Genomic DNA, 20335 nt, shown 5'->3' with positions numbered 1-20335 from the left:
CAGTGCCTTCCCCAGTCATCTTCCCCAGTCATCAAACAGGGTTTGATTCCACTCTCCTCCACATGAGCAGCGGAGGCTAATCTGGTGTGCTAAAAGAGCATTCCTCACCCCTGCTTTTTTTGGGGGGGGGCTTTTTAACATGCATCCTGAGAGCTCAGGAGAAGTCAAAGATTCACACACTGTTTTATGTTATTTCTTCACAGAATTTATGGCTTTTGGATTTGGCTATGGATCAACACAGCTTCAGCTTTTATCCTGTCCTAAGGTACCCTTAAATCAGGTTGCAAAGAGATGACTGCATGATGACATCCTTAGTGAGGGAAATAGGTAGATGCTTTCTCTGCCACTCCATAAATCCAGGAGAGATGCCTGCAACATTCCCAAGGGGGCTATTCCCAGTAAAGATGGTATACACTATGGAACTATTATATGATGTAACTAAAGGGGAATGTGAATGGCAACTGTCTGTGCCACAGCCAGGAATACACAAAAATCAATGGAGCCAAATAATGGCACTTGCTGATCATTATCAGCATCTAAAAGCACCTGAAATGCACTAGGTGCTGTACATGAATAAGAATGCACTGGGTTTCTACCCACAGGCTCAATGAGTGGTATAGAGATACTCATTCCCAGGTAGTCTAGTAAAGCACACTCTTTCCGGCTCCGTTTCCCTCAGTGTGCCATGAAACATGAGCCTTGCCCAGTTACGCAAAGGATGTTCAAACTATGTAGTCTACCAAGCCATTAGGCTTGCAAACAGTACAAAAGAATATATGGTCATGCCTGCCACAGCTACCTGGCTGTTTTCCTCATCAGCACAGGACGTGTGGCTTTATTGGCAAGTCTGCATCATCCTATGTATAACCCAGATGAACTAGTTCTGATATAGCTAAAGGGCATAATGCAGGACAAAAATCACAAGGCGAGTTTTGCTTCTCCGCTGTTACGCATACATAGGAGAGCCCTGCGGAAATTTTCCAGCTGAAAAACAAAAGATCCACGCCATTTATTAGAAAAATAATGATTACATTATAGGGACAAAAAGCAGCAGGAATGTTTCAAGTTACCATGACAAACTAGCTGTAGACACCACACCCCATTGTCATCGGGAACGGCATGGAAGTAATTTACTAGTGTACAAGAGGTGGCGTATGCAGAGGATTCATGCAAATTTTAACAGAATAGATTTCCCCCCTTAATTTTCTTTAAAAAAAAGCTTTTGAAAGCTGTGCATTTTTCTATTTTGTGTGGGGGCGGGAGCAAACACAAGCAATCCTGCTTGTTAACAACCACCACAGCAAAGCAATCCTCTCTGCAGCTATGCTATGATACTTAACCACTATGTGTTGACTGAACATTGAACCATTGTGTTTGAAGTAGGGCTACCCAAAGCAAAATAAAATGTGGCCGAGGCATGCTTTGCCAGATCTCTAGGTAAACCCTCACTACTTCCTCTGAAACACCTGATCTTGCCCCCTGTACTGTAACTGCTAGATTAAAAGGCTCAATTGTTGATGAAATTCCATGCTGCCACAGATCCATTTTGATGACCCACATCCCTAGTTAGACTGTGCCTCAGTGTGGCTAAGGCTTCTCCTTCTCCACTGAGGAGGAGGAGGAGGAGGAAGAGGAGAAAGAGAGTTGGATTTTATATGCCGACTTTCCCTACCACTTAAGGAAGACTCAAACCAGCTTACAATCCCCTTCCCCTCCCCACAAAAGACACCCTGTGAGGTAGGTGGGGCTGAGAGAGCTCTAAGAGAGCTGTGACTAGCCCAAGGTCACCCAGCTGGCTTCATGTGGAGGTGTGGGGAAACCAACTTGGTTCACCAGATTAGTGTCCGCCACTCAAGTAGAGGAGTGGGGAATCAAACCCAGTTCTCCAGGTTAGAGTCCACAGCTCCAAACCACCGCTCTTAACCTCTACACCACGCTGGCTCTCTCAGTGCAAGAACAAGCATGCATTGACAGATTGAAGAGCAGAGGGGTACTACCTTGAAGTTTCACAATCCCCAGTGTTCAACTGAGTCCCTGAATCAGATTTAGAAACAGAAATTCAGGACTGTGGCTTTAATCCTATCAGACCAATATCAGATAACCAAATCAAAAATAAAACCCTGGAAGGAACAGGCCTAGTGTAGTGTGCAACAACCTGCCATAAAGCAAAAGAAGAAGAATCCTGTGGCACCTTAGACATTAAATAGCTCACGGTAGCATAAGTGGGATTGAGCATACTTTGTCAGATGCCGCTTGCAACTCAGCAGGTCTGGCTCTCATCAGTATATAGATGAGCATTCACTTGAGTATGCCACGTTGAGTTCCATGATGGAAGAAAGGCAGAATATAAATAGCGAAATGTACTTATCTGGGAGTTTAGTTGTAAACTTGGCATTGGTCAGAAAAAAATGCATGGAAAAGCAAAACCATGATGCAATTACAACCCTAGAATCATATTATAACAACTTCTCCTACCGCTACTGGTCTGTTCCCAAGGAAGTTGAGGTCGGTGTTCTCTCCAAAGAGGTAGCCCTCGGGGTATGTAGAATCAAACTTCTCACCTCCCATGATGAAGTGACTGGCAAAATAGCTTCCTGAAAGAGAAGAAAAGAGAAAGAACTAGGAACAAAGAAAGAAGCCCAGTACTGCTACAGCCTCCCCAGTTCCCCAGGTAGTACCAACATCCAAGGCAGAGCTACAGGGTTTGGATGAGAGAGCAATGTGTCCCGGGAGGGGGCCCCAAGCCCCCTTCCCGGGCCGAGAGGCGGCCCCCACACTCACCAGACGTCCTCGGAGGGCTGCATCACCAAGACTCCCTCTCCCCTCCGCAGCCCTCCAAACCGGCAGGAGGGGAGAGAGCCGTAGAGCCGCCTCAGGAGCAGCCAGCCGCCGGCCCGCCAGCCCGACCAGAACCGCCACAGGAGCCGCGGGCCGCTGCCACACCAGCCCTGACACCGCCGAGGGAGCCGGGACCCGACAAGGCGTCAGCCCAGGCGCCACAGCCGGAGGCGCCGCAAGCCGTCCCTGCCTCGGCGGGGCCTGGGCCGCTGAGGGCCGCCAGCCTACAGGGCCAGCGGCGGGACGAGGAGAGCCCGGGAGCAGCGTGGGGAGGGCAGCGGCGGTAGCTGGCCTCCCCGCGGCCCAGCTGTCCGGCGGGCGAGCCCGGGCGGGGAAGAGGCGTGGTCCGCGCCTGACTTCCCCTGGCTGGGGGATGAGCCCTCCCAGCCCTTATATGGACTTCTGGGGGGAGGGCTAAGGGCGGAGCTGGGGAGGGACTTCTCTGGCCTGGAGGGTATATAAGGCCAGAGAAGTCTGCCTGCCGGGGAGGATACAGACGCCAGTGTTGTGCTACAAGGTGTGTCCTGTGGCAACCTGGCGACGGCCGAGGGAGAGTCGAGCTCTGACTCCCCCTCGGATTGGTCTGAGGCGGAAGAGATTGTCTCAGCCTCAACGTCCTCCAGGTCAGAGACCCTCGTGACGGCCACGCCCAAGGCGCAGCGCGACACAATGGAGGTGCACAGTGTCTTTGTGACACCTGTCTTGTTTATAAATAAAGAAGCAGGACATGTAGAAGCAAAAAGGAAGTGATCATATCACTTGGCAGTTGCCAAGTTTTCCCCCATGTAATCAACTGAGCAACCTGATGCCCTAGTTGTCATAGGCATATTTATTGTTGTTTTTATTGGTACTCTTTGTTGTTGTTGGAACGGTTGGTTTGTGCTCAAGACTGTTGTCATAAGAGCAGAGAATAAAAGAAAGAAAGTAAAAGCAAAAAGGGCAACAGATGGACCATCCTACATCATGATGTAGACCGACTTGCACCCCCAAGGACTGCACCTTTAGCCAACTCACAGCTTGGTCTCTCTGCTTCTTTCTCCATCCATGTCAAATGCCAATATCTGCTGTTTCCTCCATTCACTCACCAACTGGCCCTCCTCCCCTTACTGGGGATAAGGAACATCACTTTCTCCAAGTTCTTAAGGGTCTTTCAGCACTAGAGCTATCTGAAGACCACTTCCTGGCAACTGGCTCACACTGGGAAAATATCTACCACCGTGAACGTTCTTTTGTTAGAGGCCTGGAATCTCAAAGAATGCCATTTTAGGCAAAACTACAGCGATAGAGAGACCTACTCACAGGACTCAGAACAGCGAACAATATACCGTGTACAAAGTGAAGCATCCGGAAAAAAAATATAATATTCTATACAGCCATGGAGTGTGAAATTACTAAAAAATCAAATTTAAGTTTTACAGCCCCAAGCTGCTAGTTCCTGTGGTTATGGACAAATAATTGCAAAGTCATTCGCTACAAGCTTCAAAACTGGAAGAGGAGAGGACACAGCAAGTCAGTTCACAACATATTTTAAATTTAGCATTTCCTTGTCCACTGCAAACATATTCCTGACTGCTCTACCATGTATTCTCCCGTACTATCCCTATTTCTTGTTTTAAAAAATGTCCACATTCTCTGATTTTGCAGCTAATACAAGGGATAAATAATAATTACTTAGCACTTGGACAGTACTCCAAACATTCAAAGCACTTCATCTTGCTATAATCCATGGAACAATGCCGTAAAGTAGGTCAGTGTTATTATCCCCAAGTGGCAGGTGGAAAGCAAAGGCTGAAAAAGAGGGAAGGCAACCTAGTGAGTTCCAGGTAAAGATGATATTCAAACCAGGAACTTGTTTGCAGCTCAGACAAGATAATAATTATGGATCTCTGTCTGTTAAAGGTAAATTGTATTCACATGTTTGGATCAAGGTCATGCAGGTAGGTTTAACCATTCAGCCTCCACTCAGTTTTGCTAACGCAAACTGCAGCATTATAGAAAAAGAGATTCACCCTTTAAAAACATGCCTTCTCTCCCTTTAAAATACTAAGCACAGTGTGTGTGATTTCAACTAATAAAACCAAGCAAGAGTTTGAAGAGATAACAGCCCTCACCCTTCCCTGCGTGGCCCGATTTCAAATCAAGAGTTACATGAGCACGCAATTTACCTTTTACAGACACACAGAGGCCTGTGACCTTATCATACAGAGTATGCCCTTGTGTTATTCACGTTAGGCTTTTCTGCATGTTTCCCCCCCTGTCAGTTCTGCCCCCATAGTGCTTCGGTTTATCCCGATTTCTGCACACATTTTTGTGCCTTTAGTTTTCAGTTTTTCTGATTTTCCTTCCATTTCGTTTGAGACCATTTTTAGGCTGATGTTTTTCTGGAAGCTGATTTTGAGTTGGCTTTTCCCTCGTGTATAATGTTTCTGCCAGTTTTCTTTATCCCGCCCACTCCCATGTACCTCCAGCCCACTATCTGAAGACCAGACTGTCATCATCGACAAACCACTCCCCCCCCGACCCTGATGACAACTGGTTTCATTTTTTTTTTAAGCTGGAATTTCAGAAAACCTGCTTGACAGATCATTATAGCAGTGTGTCAGTATATCAACATTTTAGTGCCTTTTAAGAAAATGCAGCCATGATATCGATATCAGCATGTGCAAAAAATAAAAAGTGCTGTGACAGCCACAATTAGGGTTGCCAGGTCCCTCTTTGCCACCGGTGGGAGGTTTCTGGGGAGGAGCCTGAGGAGGGCGGGGCTTGGAGAGGGGAGGGACTTCAATGCCATAGAGTCCAGTTGCCAAAGCAGCCATTTTCTCCAGGTGAACTGATCTCTATCGGCTGGAGATCAGTTGTAATAGCAGGAAATCTCCAGGTAGTACCTGGAGGTTGGCGACCTGGAGGTTGGCGACCCTAGCCACGAATGACACCACCAACGATGACAGCACCCTCCATTGAAAATCCTAACTATTTAAAGCACGTACAGAAGAAAACAAACCGACTCCACAACTGTGAAATGCAGAGGGAGGGAAGACGTGAGGAAGAACCATGCCCAGACTGATTCCAGTGCTTGTGGATCGACTCCCAAGAAAACCAGGAGTGAGATGAGTTTGCAGAAAAGCCCTGTTAGCAATTCTTACAACATTCCAGCTCATCATAGCAGGTGCCAGACCTCCACTGAAACATTTTTCACTGAAACTCTTATATCCTGTTTGCTAACAATCTGTTGACAAACAGACCAAATGCGAGGAAATTGTACTATTTGCAGCAGTGGTACAGGGGTCTGTTCTACCAGCGGTCCGAGTAACAGACTGCATTTCCCCCAACAGGGTTTTAAGCCCTGCTAACGTCAACTGTTACATTTCCAAAGGGTAACCCTCGTGCGACTGGCTGCATTTCCTCCTCCATGCTGGAGACTCAGAATACAGCGGTGCTAAATTTATTTGAAGGAAACGGTCACAGAGATTTGCTTGTCTTGAACAGAAAGAGCTGCCCCTCTCCAGCCCTGCCGCAGCATTTCCTAACCTCTTCCATACAAATCAGTGGATATCCTCGGGCTTTGTGTGTAGACAGGAAAATGTTAACCCTCAGCGCAACTGTGGAGACTTCATTCAAACGGTTATCCTTCAGATATGCCTAACCTTTCTCCCTTGCTTCCTCCTGAATTTGCCTGAAATGAAAGGAGGGCAGTTTCAACAAATTTCAGCACAACACACTGAGGCAAAGAGAGAACTGAAGGCTCTTCTGGACATCAGACAGACCTGGTCCCAAGATTGTCCAGGGGCTAGAGGAGGCTTGCCAAGTCAGCATTTTCCTGTAGAATTCAGGCTAGTGGGGACCCATGAAAGGGCATTTCACAGGAGTCCAAGATGAGAGCCGGAGGATGCTTTCAGAGAGGGACTGCCATGAACGCTTCTTTTGTGGTTCAAAAGTTAATTTTTAAAGAAATTGAACAGTAATCTGGAAATCTTTACATATATGTAGAGTTCTGTTTGAATATAGACCATACCTCTCCATAAAGGAGGAGTCCCCACCATGGTGTCCATGAGTGCCATGGAACCAGGGTTGCCAACCTCCTGGTGGAGCCCAAGATTGTCCAGGGGCTAGAGGAGGCTTTCCAAGTCAATATTTTCCTGTAGAATTCAGGCTAGTGGGGACCCATGAAAGGGCATTTCACAGGAGTCATCTGCAAATTGTTTGTCCCCTTCCTTGAAGGCCTTCTAAAAAAATGTAAAGACCTGCTCAGGTGTTTTAATCTGTGTGTTTAGCCTGACCCTCTATGGCGGGGGCCCCCAACCTTTTCAAGCCTGCAGACACGTTTGGAGTTCTGACACAGGATGGTGGGCGCCACCACAAAATGACTGCCTCAGGAGGCAGAGCCAACAACACAATCGCAGGAGAGTGAAGTTATGCATAGTAACTCTTCAACATTTCACGCAGTTCTTTTTAAAAAGATGCCTTTTAACACGAACATAATGTTTAAATATATTTTCTTGCATACACACAGTAACACAGCCCAGATCCTTGTGATGTGGTGGCAGATGTGGCTGAAGCAACTTTTTACAAATCTGCACAGCCAATAAGATCACCAATGGCCAATCGGAAACCCTGCTGGGCAAAAGCCCCACCTGTCCTCACCCGTTTTCTAAAAACGTTTGGCGGGTGCCAGTGAAGGTGTCGGCGGGAGCCATGTAGGGTTGCTAGCTCCAGGCTGGGAAATACCTGGAGATTTTTGGAGTGGAGCCTGAGGAGGGTGGGGTTTGGAGAGGGGAGGGACTTCAATACCATAGAGTCCAATCGCCAAAGCGGCCATTTTCTCCATGGGAACTGATCTCTGTCGGCTGGAGATCAGTTGTAATAATGGGAGGTCTCCAGTCACCACCAGGAGGTTGGCAACCCTGGTGCCATGGCACCCATGGACACCATGGTGGGGACTCCTCCTCTATGGAGAGGTATGGTCTATATTCAAACAGACCTCTACATATATGTAAAGATTTCCAGATTACTGTTCAATTTCTTTAAAAATTAACTTTTGAACCACAATAAAAGCGTTCATGGCAGTCCCTCTCTGAAAGCATCCTCCGGCTCTCATCTTCTCCAGGAGCTAGAAAATTTACGAGTCCACCAGATATTACTACAAGGCTTGCGATATAAAATAATAAGGCTTAGCAATACCCGACAAGCTGTATAAGGAATTTAATCAAAAAGTAACGAAGTTATCTCTACAGCTCACATACAAGGTTTATCCTCCCTTCATATTAACAGTCAATAACAGCTATATGCCCCCAAACTGTTGTGTAACACAACAGATATCCTCCTAGGTCTCCAATACCTATACTCTTTACCTTCAGTTGAACACATGAAGCTGACTTATACTGAATCAGACCCTTGGCCCTTCAAAGTCAGTATTGTCTACTCAGACCAGCAGCAGCTCTCCAGGGTCTCAGGCAGGGGTCTTTCACATCACCTACTTGCCTCGTCCCTTTTAACTGGATGCCGGGGATTGAACCTGGGACCTTCTGCACACCAAGCAGATGCTCTACCACTGAGCCACAGCCCCTCCCCTTTCAACCTCAAATGCACTTTTAACCCGATTAAAGGATTTAATTTAAAAAGGTCAAACAAATTTTTAACAACCTCATCAAATCCAGGCATACCGGGAATAATAGATAGCCCTTGTTTTTCAGTGGGTGGGGGAAAAGGAGGCTTGGTCTTTGATAACTTTTCATTTCAGAGTAGCAGAAGGAAGGGGAAGAGAAAAGGCAGACGTGGTAACAAAGCTCCCAGGTCTTAAACTAGAACGACTTAATTTCCAGACTTGTTAAGAAGTCATATAGGAGCAGTACGCTTTTTGGCTGCCATTTCACGACATGTCAGGGAGTACAAATATTACTGTAGGTCCTATATCTGGAGGAAAAGGTGGCAGCCAAAGGGCAGAATATGAGTCAGCTAAGCTGTCAAGGAACCCTTCTGACAGGACAGACTGCTATTCCGGTGTTGTCGGATTGCATAGGTGAAGTCCACAAGATGGATCCTTCCTCCACCAGCTTCTGGAGGGCTGCTGCAGACACATGAAGGAGCAGCATCACAGGATCCCCCCCGCCCTCAGAAACTGGGCCTTTTGGCATGCCACAGGGAGGACATACACAGCAGCACCCATGCCACAAAACAAACACTCGGGTCAATGGACAAATTATAAAGCAAGAAGGGATAGGAGGAGGATGAAGTGTACAAGCTGTGAGTGTGGGCTGAAACCACAAGTTCAAATTTTGCCTTTTCTCTCCCCGCTGCCATCCCCCACCCCACCCCAGAGGCCTGCAACACAGGGAAATAATACTGACCTATAGGGTTGCCAGCTCCGGGTTGGGAAATACCTGGGGATTTTTGGGGTAGAGCCTGAGGAGGGCGGGGCTTGGGGAGGGGAGGGAATTCAATGCCATAGAGTCCAATGGCCAAAGCAGCTGTTTTCTCCAGGTGAACTGATCTCTATCAGCTGGAGATCAGTTGTAATCTCCAGCTACTACCTGGAGGTTGGCAACCATACTGACCTAACTTACAGATCTACCAGGGATTCCTTCGATCATGTATACAAAGTGTGTTGAATATTCTAGTGTGGTGCCTGTGGGCTCCATGGCACTCACTTAAGTGTTTTGAGAAAGTGGGCATGGCCAGGTGGGGCTTTCGCCCAGCTGGGCTTCTGATTGGCCTCAGGAGATCTCATTGGCTGTGCAGATTTTTAAAAAGTTGCTTTGGCAGCAGCTGCCACCACAGCACAGAGATCTTCACTGCATGACTGAAGAAGATGTATGCAAGAAAGATACTGTAAACATATTTATTTTAAAAGGCATCTTAATAAAGAGAGGGGATATGATAACCATGTTCAAGTACTTGAAGGGCTGTCATATAGAGGAGGGTGCCGAGTTGTTTTCTGTTGCTCAAGAAGGTCGGACCAGAACCAACGGGTTGAAATTAAATCAAAAGAGTTTCCGTCTAGACATTAGGAAGAATTTTCTAACAGTTAGAGTGGTTCCTCAGTGGAACAGGCTTCCTCGGGAGATGGTAAGCTCTCCTTCCCTGGAGGTTTTTAAGAAGAGGTTAGATGGCCATCTGTCAGCCATGCTGATTCTGTGACCTTAGGCAGATGATGAGAGGGAGGGCATCTTGGCCATCTTCTGGTCACTAGGGGTGTGGAGGGGGGAGGTAGTTGTGAATTTCCTGCATTGTGCAGGGGGTTGGACTTGATGGCCTTGGTGGTCCCTTCCAACTCTATTATTCTATGATTCTAAACTGAGCTTCTGCCTGAAATGTTGAAGAGCTATGCATGACCTCACTCCCTGACATTTTGTGGTTGGCTCAGCCTCTTGTAGCAGTCGTTTTGTGGTGGCACTCACCACCCTGTGTCAAAATTCCAAAGGTGCCCACAGGCTCAAAGAGGTTGGGGACCCCTGTTACTACAGTATCTCCACCAAGACTAAACAAAATTGATATATGGGACTTGAAGGGAAAAAACTGCATTCAGGTGAGCGTAACTCTTAACTGTACTGGATTGCAGCTTCACCTTCATTTGATTTTTTTTTATCCCATCCTTCCTCATAGGAGCACCTGGCAGCATACATGGTTTCTTCCGCCCCACTCTATACTCAAAACAACCTTGTGAGATGGGTTATGCTGAAAGAGAAACTGACTGGCCCAAGGTTACCCAATGTTACATGGCAGAGTGGGCGTATGAAATTGACTCTCCTTGTTCGTAATCCAACATTTTAACTGCTATACCTGGCTTTGTGCCTTAGATGAAGGAGTCTTGTGTATGAAAGTTCACATCACAATAAGATTTGCTGCTCCTGAAGGCATTACAGGACACTGCTTCTGTTATGAACTGATGTACACGGTTATTCTTCCAGAACTGTACAAATTATTCAGGCTTTGCCTTTCCCTGACTCTTAAGCAAGGGACCAAATCCAATCACCATATGACAGTAGCTCTGCTGCTGATAACATTCTCACAGATCCAACAGTTCAGGAGTAAGAGGCTCCACATTCCTTTTTCAAAAAGCGAGATGATACATTCCTGTCTCCAAAGTGATTTACAATTGTGTGTGTGTGTGTGTGTGTGTGTGTGTGTGTGTGTGCGCGTTGAAGAGGGTTAATAGAGGTCCTGTTCAGACTGCTAATTCTCTTGGTCCTCTCTTGTCTTCAACTTAAAGAGAACTGAAAATCAAGAATACTCAGAAACTGCTTCATAGGCTTCTGAACACTTGCTTACATGAAAAGGTAAAGGTCCCCTGTGCAAGCACTGGGTCATTCCTGACCCATGGGGTGACGTCACATCCCGACAGTTACTAGGCAGACTTTGTTTACGGGGTGGTTTGCCAGTGCCTCCCCCAGTCATCTTCCCTTTACCCCCAGCACGCTGGGTACTCATTTTACCGACCTCGGAAGGATGGAAGGCTGAGTCAACCTTGAGCCGGCTACCTGAAACCGACTTCCGTCGGGATCGAACTCAGGTCGTGAGCAGAACGTTATAGCTCTCTCACACTTCCACCACATATGAATGAAGTCTGCTTGTTTTTTATCGCAGTACCAGCAACTATCGTTCACTGATTTGTAGATTTTACTTATTCTAATTGGAGTGCGGGCTCTTTGCTTACATAACCGTTACTCATTTGTTAAAAACTTTACAACCTTTCTGCTTGGTCTAACCACTCAGTACTGCAGATCACTATTTATAGATTAAGAACACAGGCCAAGTAACATGCATATAAAGCCGCAAAATGAATCCATGTGATAAGGAGGGTTGAGTCTCTGACTAATGGACTGAATTGGATGTTGAAGCCTCATAAACACTTTTATGTGGCTCTGAATTATTTAATCAGTCCTGTGAATGTTCCAGCATGCATCTGATCATGACTCTTCACATGCTAGTACTAGGTACTTATATTTTCTGGGCCACCACCGCACTGTCCACATCAATAGCATTTTATCCTTCTTTGGAAGCTGTCTTGGATACTATCCTCTGCAGAAAGACAGTATATAACTTTTTAACTTTTAAAGGTAAGTGTATTCACAACTCTGGTTCAGCATATGCAAGTTTGCTGGCATAGACTACAACTAAATTACAAAAACTTAGTTCTGCACCTTATGACAAGCTTGGTGCTACAAATGACTTTTCTCACTTACCAAACTGCAGAAAGGTAACACATTTCCCAAGTGAAAAAGTCAAACAGTGTACCAGGCACCAAAACAGATAGAAGTCACTCATCATTTAGGAAGATTCTGTTATCAATTATTGATGCCTGCTGCTTGCTGGCCCCATTTTTTTCCATGTGCATAATTTATAGGGAAACAGAGCTGCAAAGACACAAAAGTAACCATCTGAAAGTACACTACCCAATTTATGCCCTTGTGGCTCACCAAAACAAATACAAACACACAACCGGAGGGGAATGTGAGGGCATGTGAGAGTTAATAGATTATTCTAATGAAACATTAAAAACTGTTCTAGAGGGTGGGACTACGTGACATGATCCAAGTCTTTCAATGGTGAAATAGCCAACCAAGCTACCAGTTACATAGTCTCTGGTCCAAATTGTACCTCTGCCAAGACTCACTAAAAAGGCCAGCAAGCCTTAACCTCCCCCTTCTACCTGGAGGGGACAATACTGTCCTTAGATGACTATAGTAAGGATTCCTTGAGATAAGGTATGGAAGCACCCAGAGCACTCCAAGTATTATACAGACACTAAGCCTTGTCAGCTGATTTCTTGCACTCACCTTGTGGACCAAGATTTGGACGGCTAGGTCAAATCAGGGTGAGAAATTCAACCCCTTCAGCTGAATTTCTAGGCCTCACACCTAGGCCTCACACCTGGAGGTGCCCTCAGCAGCCTCCAAAAGATCTAATTTATCTACAACCTGTCTCAGCTCTAGAGCACTGTACTAAGTTTTCCCCATCAAACCGACATTTTGGTTTCTTCAGAGAACTGACACTGTTTCTTAGTGCTCTGTTGGTTAGTTCAGATTCTACTGAATTCGAAGCGGCTGAGTTGCTGTCTTTGACTGCAATTTTATGGATTTCATGTGCAATGTTGGGGGGGAGATTCTATTTGTACACCTTCCTGAGGACCGGGTTATCCACCTCAAGGTGGAGCCTGGAGTTATCCTGGAATTACAACTGATCTCCCTGGAGGAAATGGCAGCTCGAGGAGGCAGACTCTATGGCATCACAGCTCCCTGAACTCCCTCCCCTACCCGAACTCCACCCTCCCCAACTACTGCTCCCAAATCTCCAGCAATTTCCTGTGCAGTAGTTGGCGACCCTATGTGGAGGATCGGTTGCTCGTGAACAGTCAAATTAATTGTTTTGAATGGCTACAGTATTGTATGCCGTATTCGTAAGCCGCGCTGGGGGTATTGAATGGAACAGGAACACACTAGCTTACTAAACAAGCATCTCAGAACATCATTAACAAAGAGAGCTTCAGGGAAAGCATGGCAAGCCACTGCCCTTTTTAGCTTAAACTGAGACGACACAGGAGAAAGGTAATGCTGTCAGTCTTGGTGCAAAAACTGACAAGTTCCTTCAACGTTCTATCTTCACCACTCCTGCATTTTCTCACCCAGGCATGACAGCAGCCCCTTCCAAAGAGCCATATTAATTGTATCCTGCCCTCCCTAAACACACTTGAAATGGGAGCTCATTGCCAATTTGTCAAGAAGGACCGCACAACTGCCGGGAAGAATAAAGTTAACAACCTCTACAAGCAATTAATATGCTCCCTGACAAGCTGATAACCCAACACTCTGTTTACTGGCGCCCGGCAGCAAAACTTAACAATAGTGAGGGACATAAAAATACACTGTCTTAAAAATAGCGAGCAGGTGAGCATTAACTAAGTAGACAATGGAGACATCATATTTTATCTCTTCGAAAGAAGCTCGAGTTAGGCGTTACCAGGCTGCCTTAAATTGCCATCGCAGCTCTCAGGAGCCTGGTCCCCATGGCCCTGTTTGTATAGCAGCTACTTATTAGTGATGCCCATCTCCCATACAACACAAGTAACTAGGTGGGTGAAGAGTATACACCTGGAAAGCAGAGAAGGATTCGAGCGATTTTCTTTGAACAAACTGTAATACATGGGAGGCTTCTTTCTGGCTACGAAACTTTGTTCTGCCCTGATGGAAACTACCCTCTAAGGAACAGTGCCAATAAACTATGCCAGGGGGCCACAAATTTGTTGAGTCTGTGGGAGCATTTGGGACTTTGTCAAACGGCAGTGTGCACCACCCAAAAATGCCTATCATGGGGCGCAATCACAAAATGTTGGGAGATGCAATACCATCAACAGACAATTGGCAAGAAAAATTAACCGAATACGCAGTGATGGCTAAGCTGACAAATATCGTGAACAAAGGACCGATGGAAGAATTTCAGAAGAACTGGAAACTGTATTATGATTATGTAGCAACTTCATGTATGTGTAGCAAGCCAGTAAAAGGTAAAGTAACAGCATAGATATAATATTGGTAAATAATTTAACCTATGGAATAATGAAAATAGGCCTATGTTTAATAGATATAGATGCATAGGTATATTTTTGATAAAAATAATTAAAACAAATATGAAGTGTTATTCATTTCTTAGACATAATGGTTGAGAGGCTTAGCAAATGATAACAAGTATAAGATAATACCATTTATATTCTCTAAAGTAATTAGTTGGTGTGAAGGTCAATGTTAGAATGCAATTTTATATATTCTCCTCGTGTGAAGATTTATTTACTCTTAAGATTAGTGTCAGTATACCGGTAGATTGCTTTAGTTTCACGCCATAGGGTACTAGATGAAGACCTTGTCACAGGCAAGAAGCATTGATTATATAGTGGAATAAGTGTGGTATGTTGTATGCGTCGTTCTATGTTATTTGAAAAATAAAAAAGTTATTTTTAAAAATGTTGGGAGGTTCCAAGCCCAGCATCCACTTAATAAGGGGACAATTAATCTGAGCGGGTAGATCCCTGCAGACCCGAACGCCCCTGCAGACTAAAAGGTCTCTTCTGAATCACCTCTAATGAGGTGGCAGCGTGACAGGATTGGTTCTTTGCCTTAGGAAGAGTGGGGAGGCAGGGAACATATGGTAAGCTTTTTAAACACATGCGCCCAGCACAGTGGTGCACCCAGCTGCATAAGCAAGGCGGGGGGCAGAGAAAAACACTGCTGACGAGAGACTGTGTCCAGGCATTTCTTGCAGAAAAGTTTAGTTAGAAAATTCATACACTGCCTCTCCAGAGACCTACTCTGACATAATAGTAAAAACAGCATAAAATCATTACAATTAACAAACCATAGTAACAGTAAAAAAAATGACCAAGCAGAAATCCAACATATACAGCTTTCCAAGTCTCTTGTTCTTTATGTAAGTAATGAATTTCAGCTTGGCATATTTATAAAAGGTACCATTCATTACCAGCACAGCAACACTTTGTAAATTCCACACATTTTCAACACACACTGCGTTCTTAATTATATTATCCACACACACAAGCAGAGAACCTCAAGAACTTGCAGGGGGGAGCACCTCAGCTTCCTTCCTCCCCACATTATCTCCTCTTTCCACCTTCCTGGCAGTCCCCATATACTTTTCCCTTTCCCAGCTTCCTTCCAACCCACCAACCTTCCCTGCCACCCAATCTTCAGCTTCATTTATTATTTGTTTAATTCATTTATACCCCGCCTTGTCCCCCAATGGGGATTCAAAGCAACTTATATCACTCTCCTCTCCACCATTTTAGCCTCACAACAGTCCTGCAAGGTAGGTTACACTGACAGTGAACGGCTGCCCCAATGTCACTCATTCATAGCAGAGTGAGGATTCAAACCTAGACTCCCAGATCTTATCACGACAACATACAGGCTTTCATGAGATGGCTGCTGTTGAATACTAGTGAGTTGCCAGGTTGTCCGCTGGTCCTGAGTGAGTTGTGCAAGTCACAGGGTAGAGAATCACCCAGTGATTGCTGCCAGGTCTGGCCGTGATGACTCCTCCTCCAGAGTTGGAGGGAGGAGAGACAGGGTAGACTGGGATGTCAAAATAGCCCTGGAAAGGGCCCTGCCCTTCCCCTGGCTTTTACTGTCAGAAACCAAAAGCTAGCAGTATTGTTGTGGTTGCCTAGCAACTCCCATAATGGCCACTGAGGGCATTCATTTCTTAAAGATACAGACACTGCTTTTATTATTTTGGGGGGTTAACCTTTTTATAAAAAAATTCCTGCAAACCTGGAAAGATCTGTCTTGTCCATTCCTAGGTCCAGTCTCTGGATTTAAATATCTACAAGATTTGACCACACTAAGAATTTTACACACACACAGATAGAGAGAGAGAGCAAGGGAGAGGGGAGGAGAGAGAGAGGGGGGAGAGAGAGAGAGAGAGACCCAGAAATAAAGCAGAGGCCCTGTTAAAATTCTTCACTGATGAGACTGCACAGATGTGTGCAAACTTGTATTGAGCTCTGAAAAACAATCTTGCCGGCCCTCCCACCGGACAAACCCATCCATGCATTAAAATCACATCATCATAGATCAGCCTCACATAACCCACACGACAAATGTGCCATTAACACAAAGCAAAGGTTAGAAGCACATGCAGGTCTCAAGCAGGTGAACAAAGCTGCAGGCTACATGTCAAATCACACCGAAGAACATAAAAAACCCTGCTGGATCAGCTCAACGGGCTATCTAAGCTGACATCCTGTTTCCCACAACAGCTATGCAGAATACCCACAGGCAGAGCCCACAGGCCCTGATGATGCTCTCAGCAAAGGGCATTCAGAGGTATACTGCCCTTGAACATGAAAATTCAACTTAGTCATCATGGCTGATAGCCACTGATAAACCCATCCTCTCTAAATATGTCTAATTCTCTTTCAAAATCATCTACGCTGGCAACCAATTACTATATGTTGTGGCAGTGAATTCCACATTTATTTATTTAAAATATTTACTAGCTACCTTCCATATGGGTTTCAAGGCGGCTTATCATTAGGTGTTGTATAAAGCAATGTTTCCTTTTTGTCTGTCCTGAATGTACTGCCCATCAACTTCAATGTTTGCCCTTGAGTTCTACTATTTGAGGAGGGAGGGAGAGAGAAAAGGTTCTTTCTATTCACTTTCTACACAGCATGCGGAATTTTATAAATGCATATCACATCCACAATTCTTCTTCTTTAAAAAAAAAAACTGAAAAGCTCCATAGTATTTTGTGTAGAGAAGATGCCTTTGCCCTTTGCTCAATTTGATTATGCTTTTCTGCCCCTGGGCAGCATACTAGTAAACAAACTGCTAAAAGGCAATTCTAAGAGACATTTAGTCCATTTTATAGACTACAAACATAGTCCTTGAGTCTAGAGGAAAAACCTCAGTCAGCAAATCCAGAGCAGAGCTCCCAAAATATTTGCAGAGCAGATGACTAGAGTGAGTGAACCAAGCTACAATTATTGAAGTACCAATAAACACTGTAAGGTCTGATAATACCAACTGATTTTGTGAGGATAGGAAGTTGTACAAAAGGACATCCTTGTCACACTGGCAAATTTCCAGGTTATTTGGCCCAGTTTGATGGAGAGAGGAAGAGGATTTTGTTCCTGCTTCCCCACAGCATCACGGTACCTTTGTACACCTCCTAGGGCTGCTGTTCTAAACACCCACGGCCTTCCAATATCTTTTTTGCCTCTTTGTCTTTGCTGGGTAGCTGCACCTGGGCCATTTTAAATGGCAGACCAAGAGCTGTATACAGATGCCAGCTCATTTTTTAAAAAAACTGCCACAGCACAGCCATTTTTTTTCCAACCAACCTTTCTGAAATCGGATTCGTTTTTTATGGCTCACAAAGGAGATGTTCCACACCAAGTTTCATACGGATACGAGTCATATCTATTTTATGAGCAGAACTCGCATGCTTCATAAAGAATGCTGAAATTCCACTCTGCCTCTACTGTGGAGCTGCAGCAGCCCCGTAACAAGCACAGATCTCTCTCAAAGATTGCTTTGAAACAGGAACTACAAAGCAGATAAGCTGAAGAGAGACATTTTGATAATAAAAAGGTATTTCTGAGACTTGTTTATGCCTTTGTTGCAGAATATGAATGGATCTACAAACAGATCTTCACTAGAGGGGAAATCTTTTTTTCAGGCATGTAAGTTACTGCGTAATCATTTGGACACTGGCACCTGAACCAAGGCAGCAGCTCTAGATCAATGTATGCCTAGAATTTCCTCCCTTCTTCCATGTTACTTAATAGAAAGGAAGACATGCTGTGCCCTAGTAGCTACACTCTGAAGCCACCATCTCAGCTAGCGTTGCCAACCTCCAGGTACTAGCTGGAGATCTCCTGCTCTTACAACCGATCTCCAGGCAACAGAGATCAGCTCCCCTGAAGAAAATGGCCACTTGGGCAATTGGACTCTATGGCATTGCAGTCCCTCCCCTCCCCAAACCCTGCCCCCAAAATCTCCAGGTATTTCCCAACCCGGAGCTGGCAACCCTATCTGCAGCCCACCCGCCACTGCCAATCTGCAAAAGTACAGTCAAAGCCTTAACTCATTAATCACTGACTGAAACACGGGATTCAGTCTAGTCAGATATTGATCTGATCTATGAAAGATGTTTAGCAGTGATGACAATAATTGTTTCTATTTCTAGTTGGTCCAAACACGAGCAGATAAAGAGCTCAGTAATCACCAATACTGGGTACATTTATAGGTGCAAAAAGAAAAAAACTGAAAATGCAAGATGCAGCAAATTAAAATCCCCCATTCGAAATAATAGGAATGCGTAGCAGCAAAATCACTGAGAATTGTAGCAAGACTACCTCTTTAACAGCAAGAATATATAACCCAAGGGTCCCCAAACTTGTTGAGCCTGCGGGCACATTTGGAAACAGCATGGTAGGCGCAGGAACAAAATGGCTGCCACAGGAGGTGGAGCCAGCCACAAAATGATTGCCACAGCTTAACTTCAGTAACACAATATAGATCCTTGTGCTGTGGTAGCAGCTACTGCCAAAACAACATTAAAAAAAATCTGCACAGCCAGTCAACTCTCCATTAGTCAATCAGAATCTGTGCTGGGCAAAAGCCCTACCTGGCCCTGCCCACTTCCTAAAAATACTTGGAGGGCACGAGAAAAGGTGCTGGTAGTTGAGATATGCCCTATAAATCTATGTCATGATATCTGCTATAAAAATGGCACAGGTAAGAGGATTCTCATGACCATGGCTCATGAACAGTGAGGTGGCCAAGTTTGTAGATGACACCAAATTATTTAGGGTGATTAAAACAAAATCGGACTGTGAAGAGCTCCAAAAGGATCTCTTCAAACTGGAGAAGTGGGCATTAAAATGGCAAACGAGATTCAATGTAAGCAAGTGTAAAGTGATGCATATTGGGGCAAAAAATCTCAACTTCACATATACACTGAAGGGATCTGTGCTGGCAGCATCAGACCAAGAAAGGGATCTTAGGGATGGTAGTGGATCACTCGATGAAGATGTCAGCCCAGTGTGTGGCTGCTGTGAAAAAGGCAAGTACCATGCTGACCATAATTAGACAAGGAATAGAGAATAAGGCTGCTGCTATCATACTGCCCTTGTAGAAATATATGGTGAGACCACATTTGGAATAACAACACCTAAAAAAGGAAAGGAAAGGGCAGAGCTTGAGAAGGTGCAGAAAACAGCAACCAAACTTATTAGGGGACTAGAGCAACTGCCCTATGAGGAGTGGTTAAGGCAGGGCTGTTTAGTATGGAAAGAAGGCGGTTAAGGGGAGACATGATAGAGGTCTATACAATTATGCATGGTATGGACAGAGTGGACAGGGAGAAGCTTTTCTCCCTCTCTCATAATACTAGGATGTGAGGTCATCTGCTGAAGCTGGAGGGTGAGAGATTCAAAACAGATAAAAGGAAGTATTTCTTCACACCACGCATAGTTAAATTATGGAACTCCCTGCCCCAGGATGTAGTAATGGCTGCCAACTTGGAAAGCTTTAAGTGGGAACTGGACATGTTTATGGAGGAGAGGGCTATCCATGGCTACTAGTCAAAATGAATACTAGTCAAGATGCATACCTTTTCTCTCTAGTATCAGAGGAGCATGTCGAATATATTAGGTGCGGTGAAACTCAGGCAGGATGGTGCTGCTGCAGTCGTCTTGTTTGGGGGCTTCCTAGAGGCACCTGGTTGGCCACTGTGTGAACAGTGCAGCTGCTTGGACTTGTGTGAACAGTGCAGGACTTGATGGACCTTGGTCTGATCCAGTATGGCTTTTCTTATGTTCTTATGGCTGATCTTAGAACATACCCATTTGGGAGTTTTCTGCCCAGCCAGTTTGCTACTTTAACACAAAACCAGAAAACTAAAATACAGTTCTAAAAATGCTTGCTCTATCATGCAGGATTTCACACATCCTTCCTAAGGTAGGGAAGGAGGGAAAGACCTGAAA

The 20335-nt window shown here is 45.1% G+C and overlaps 1 protein-coding gene across 1 annotated transcript in view; it reads right to left on the bottom strand.

The window, feature by feature from the left end:
- The window catches only part of RNF157 (ring finger protein 157), a 113612-nt gene that overhangs the window by 62067 nt on the left and 31210 nt on the right, over positions 1–20335 (bottom strand). Inside the window, exon 2 of the mRNA XM_056855935.1 lies at positions 2476–2594. Coding sequence (XP_056711913.1) covers positions 2476–2594 — 119 coding nt within the window. The remainder of the gene's footprint in view (positions 1–2475; positions 2595–20335) is intronic.

The sequence above is a fragment of the Euleptes europaea genome, chromosome 1, assembly GCF_029931775.1.
Source record: "Euleptes europaea isolate rEulEur1 chromosome 1, rEulEur1.hap1, whole genome shotgun sequence".
Classification (NCBI taxonomy): domain Eukaryota; kingdom Metazoa; phylum Chordata; class Lepidosauria; order Squamata; family Sphaerodactylidae; genus Euleptes; species Euleptes europaea.
Note: the sequence above shows the minus strand (reverse complement) of the source record. Positions and strands in the feature narration are given on the sequence as shown.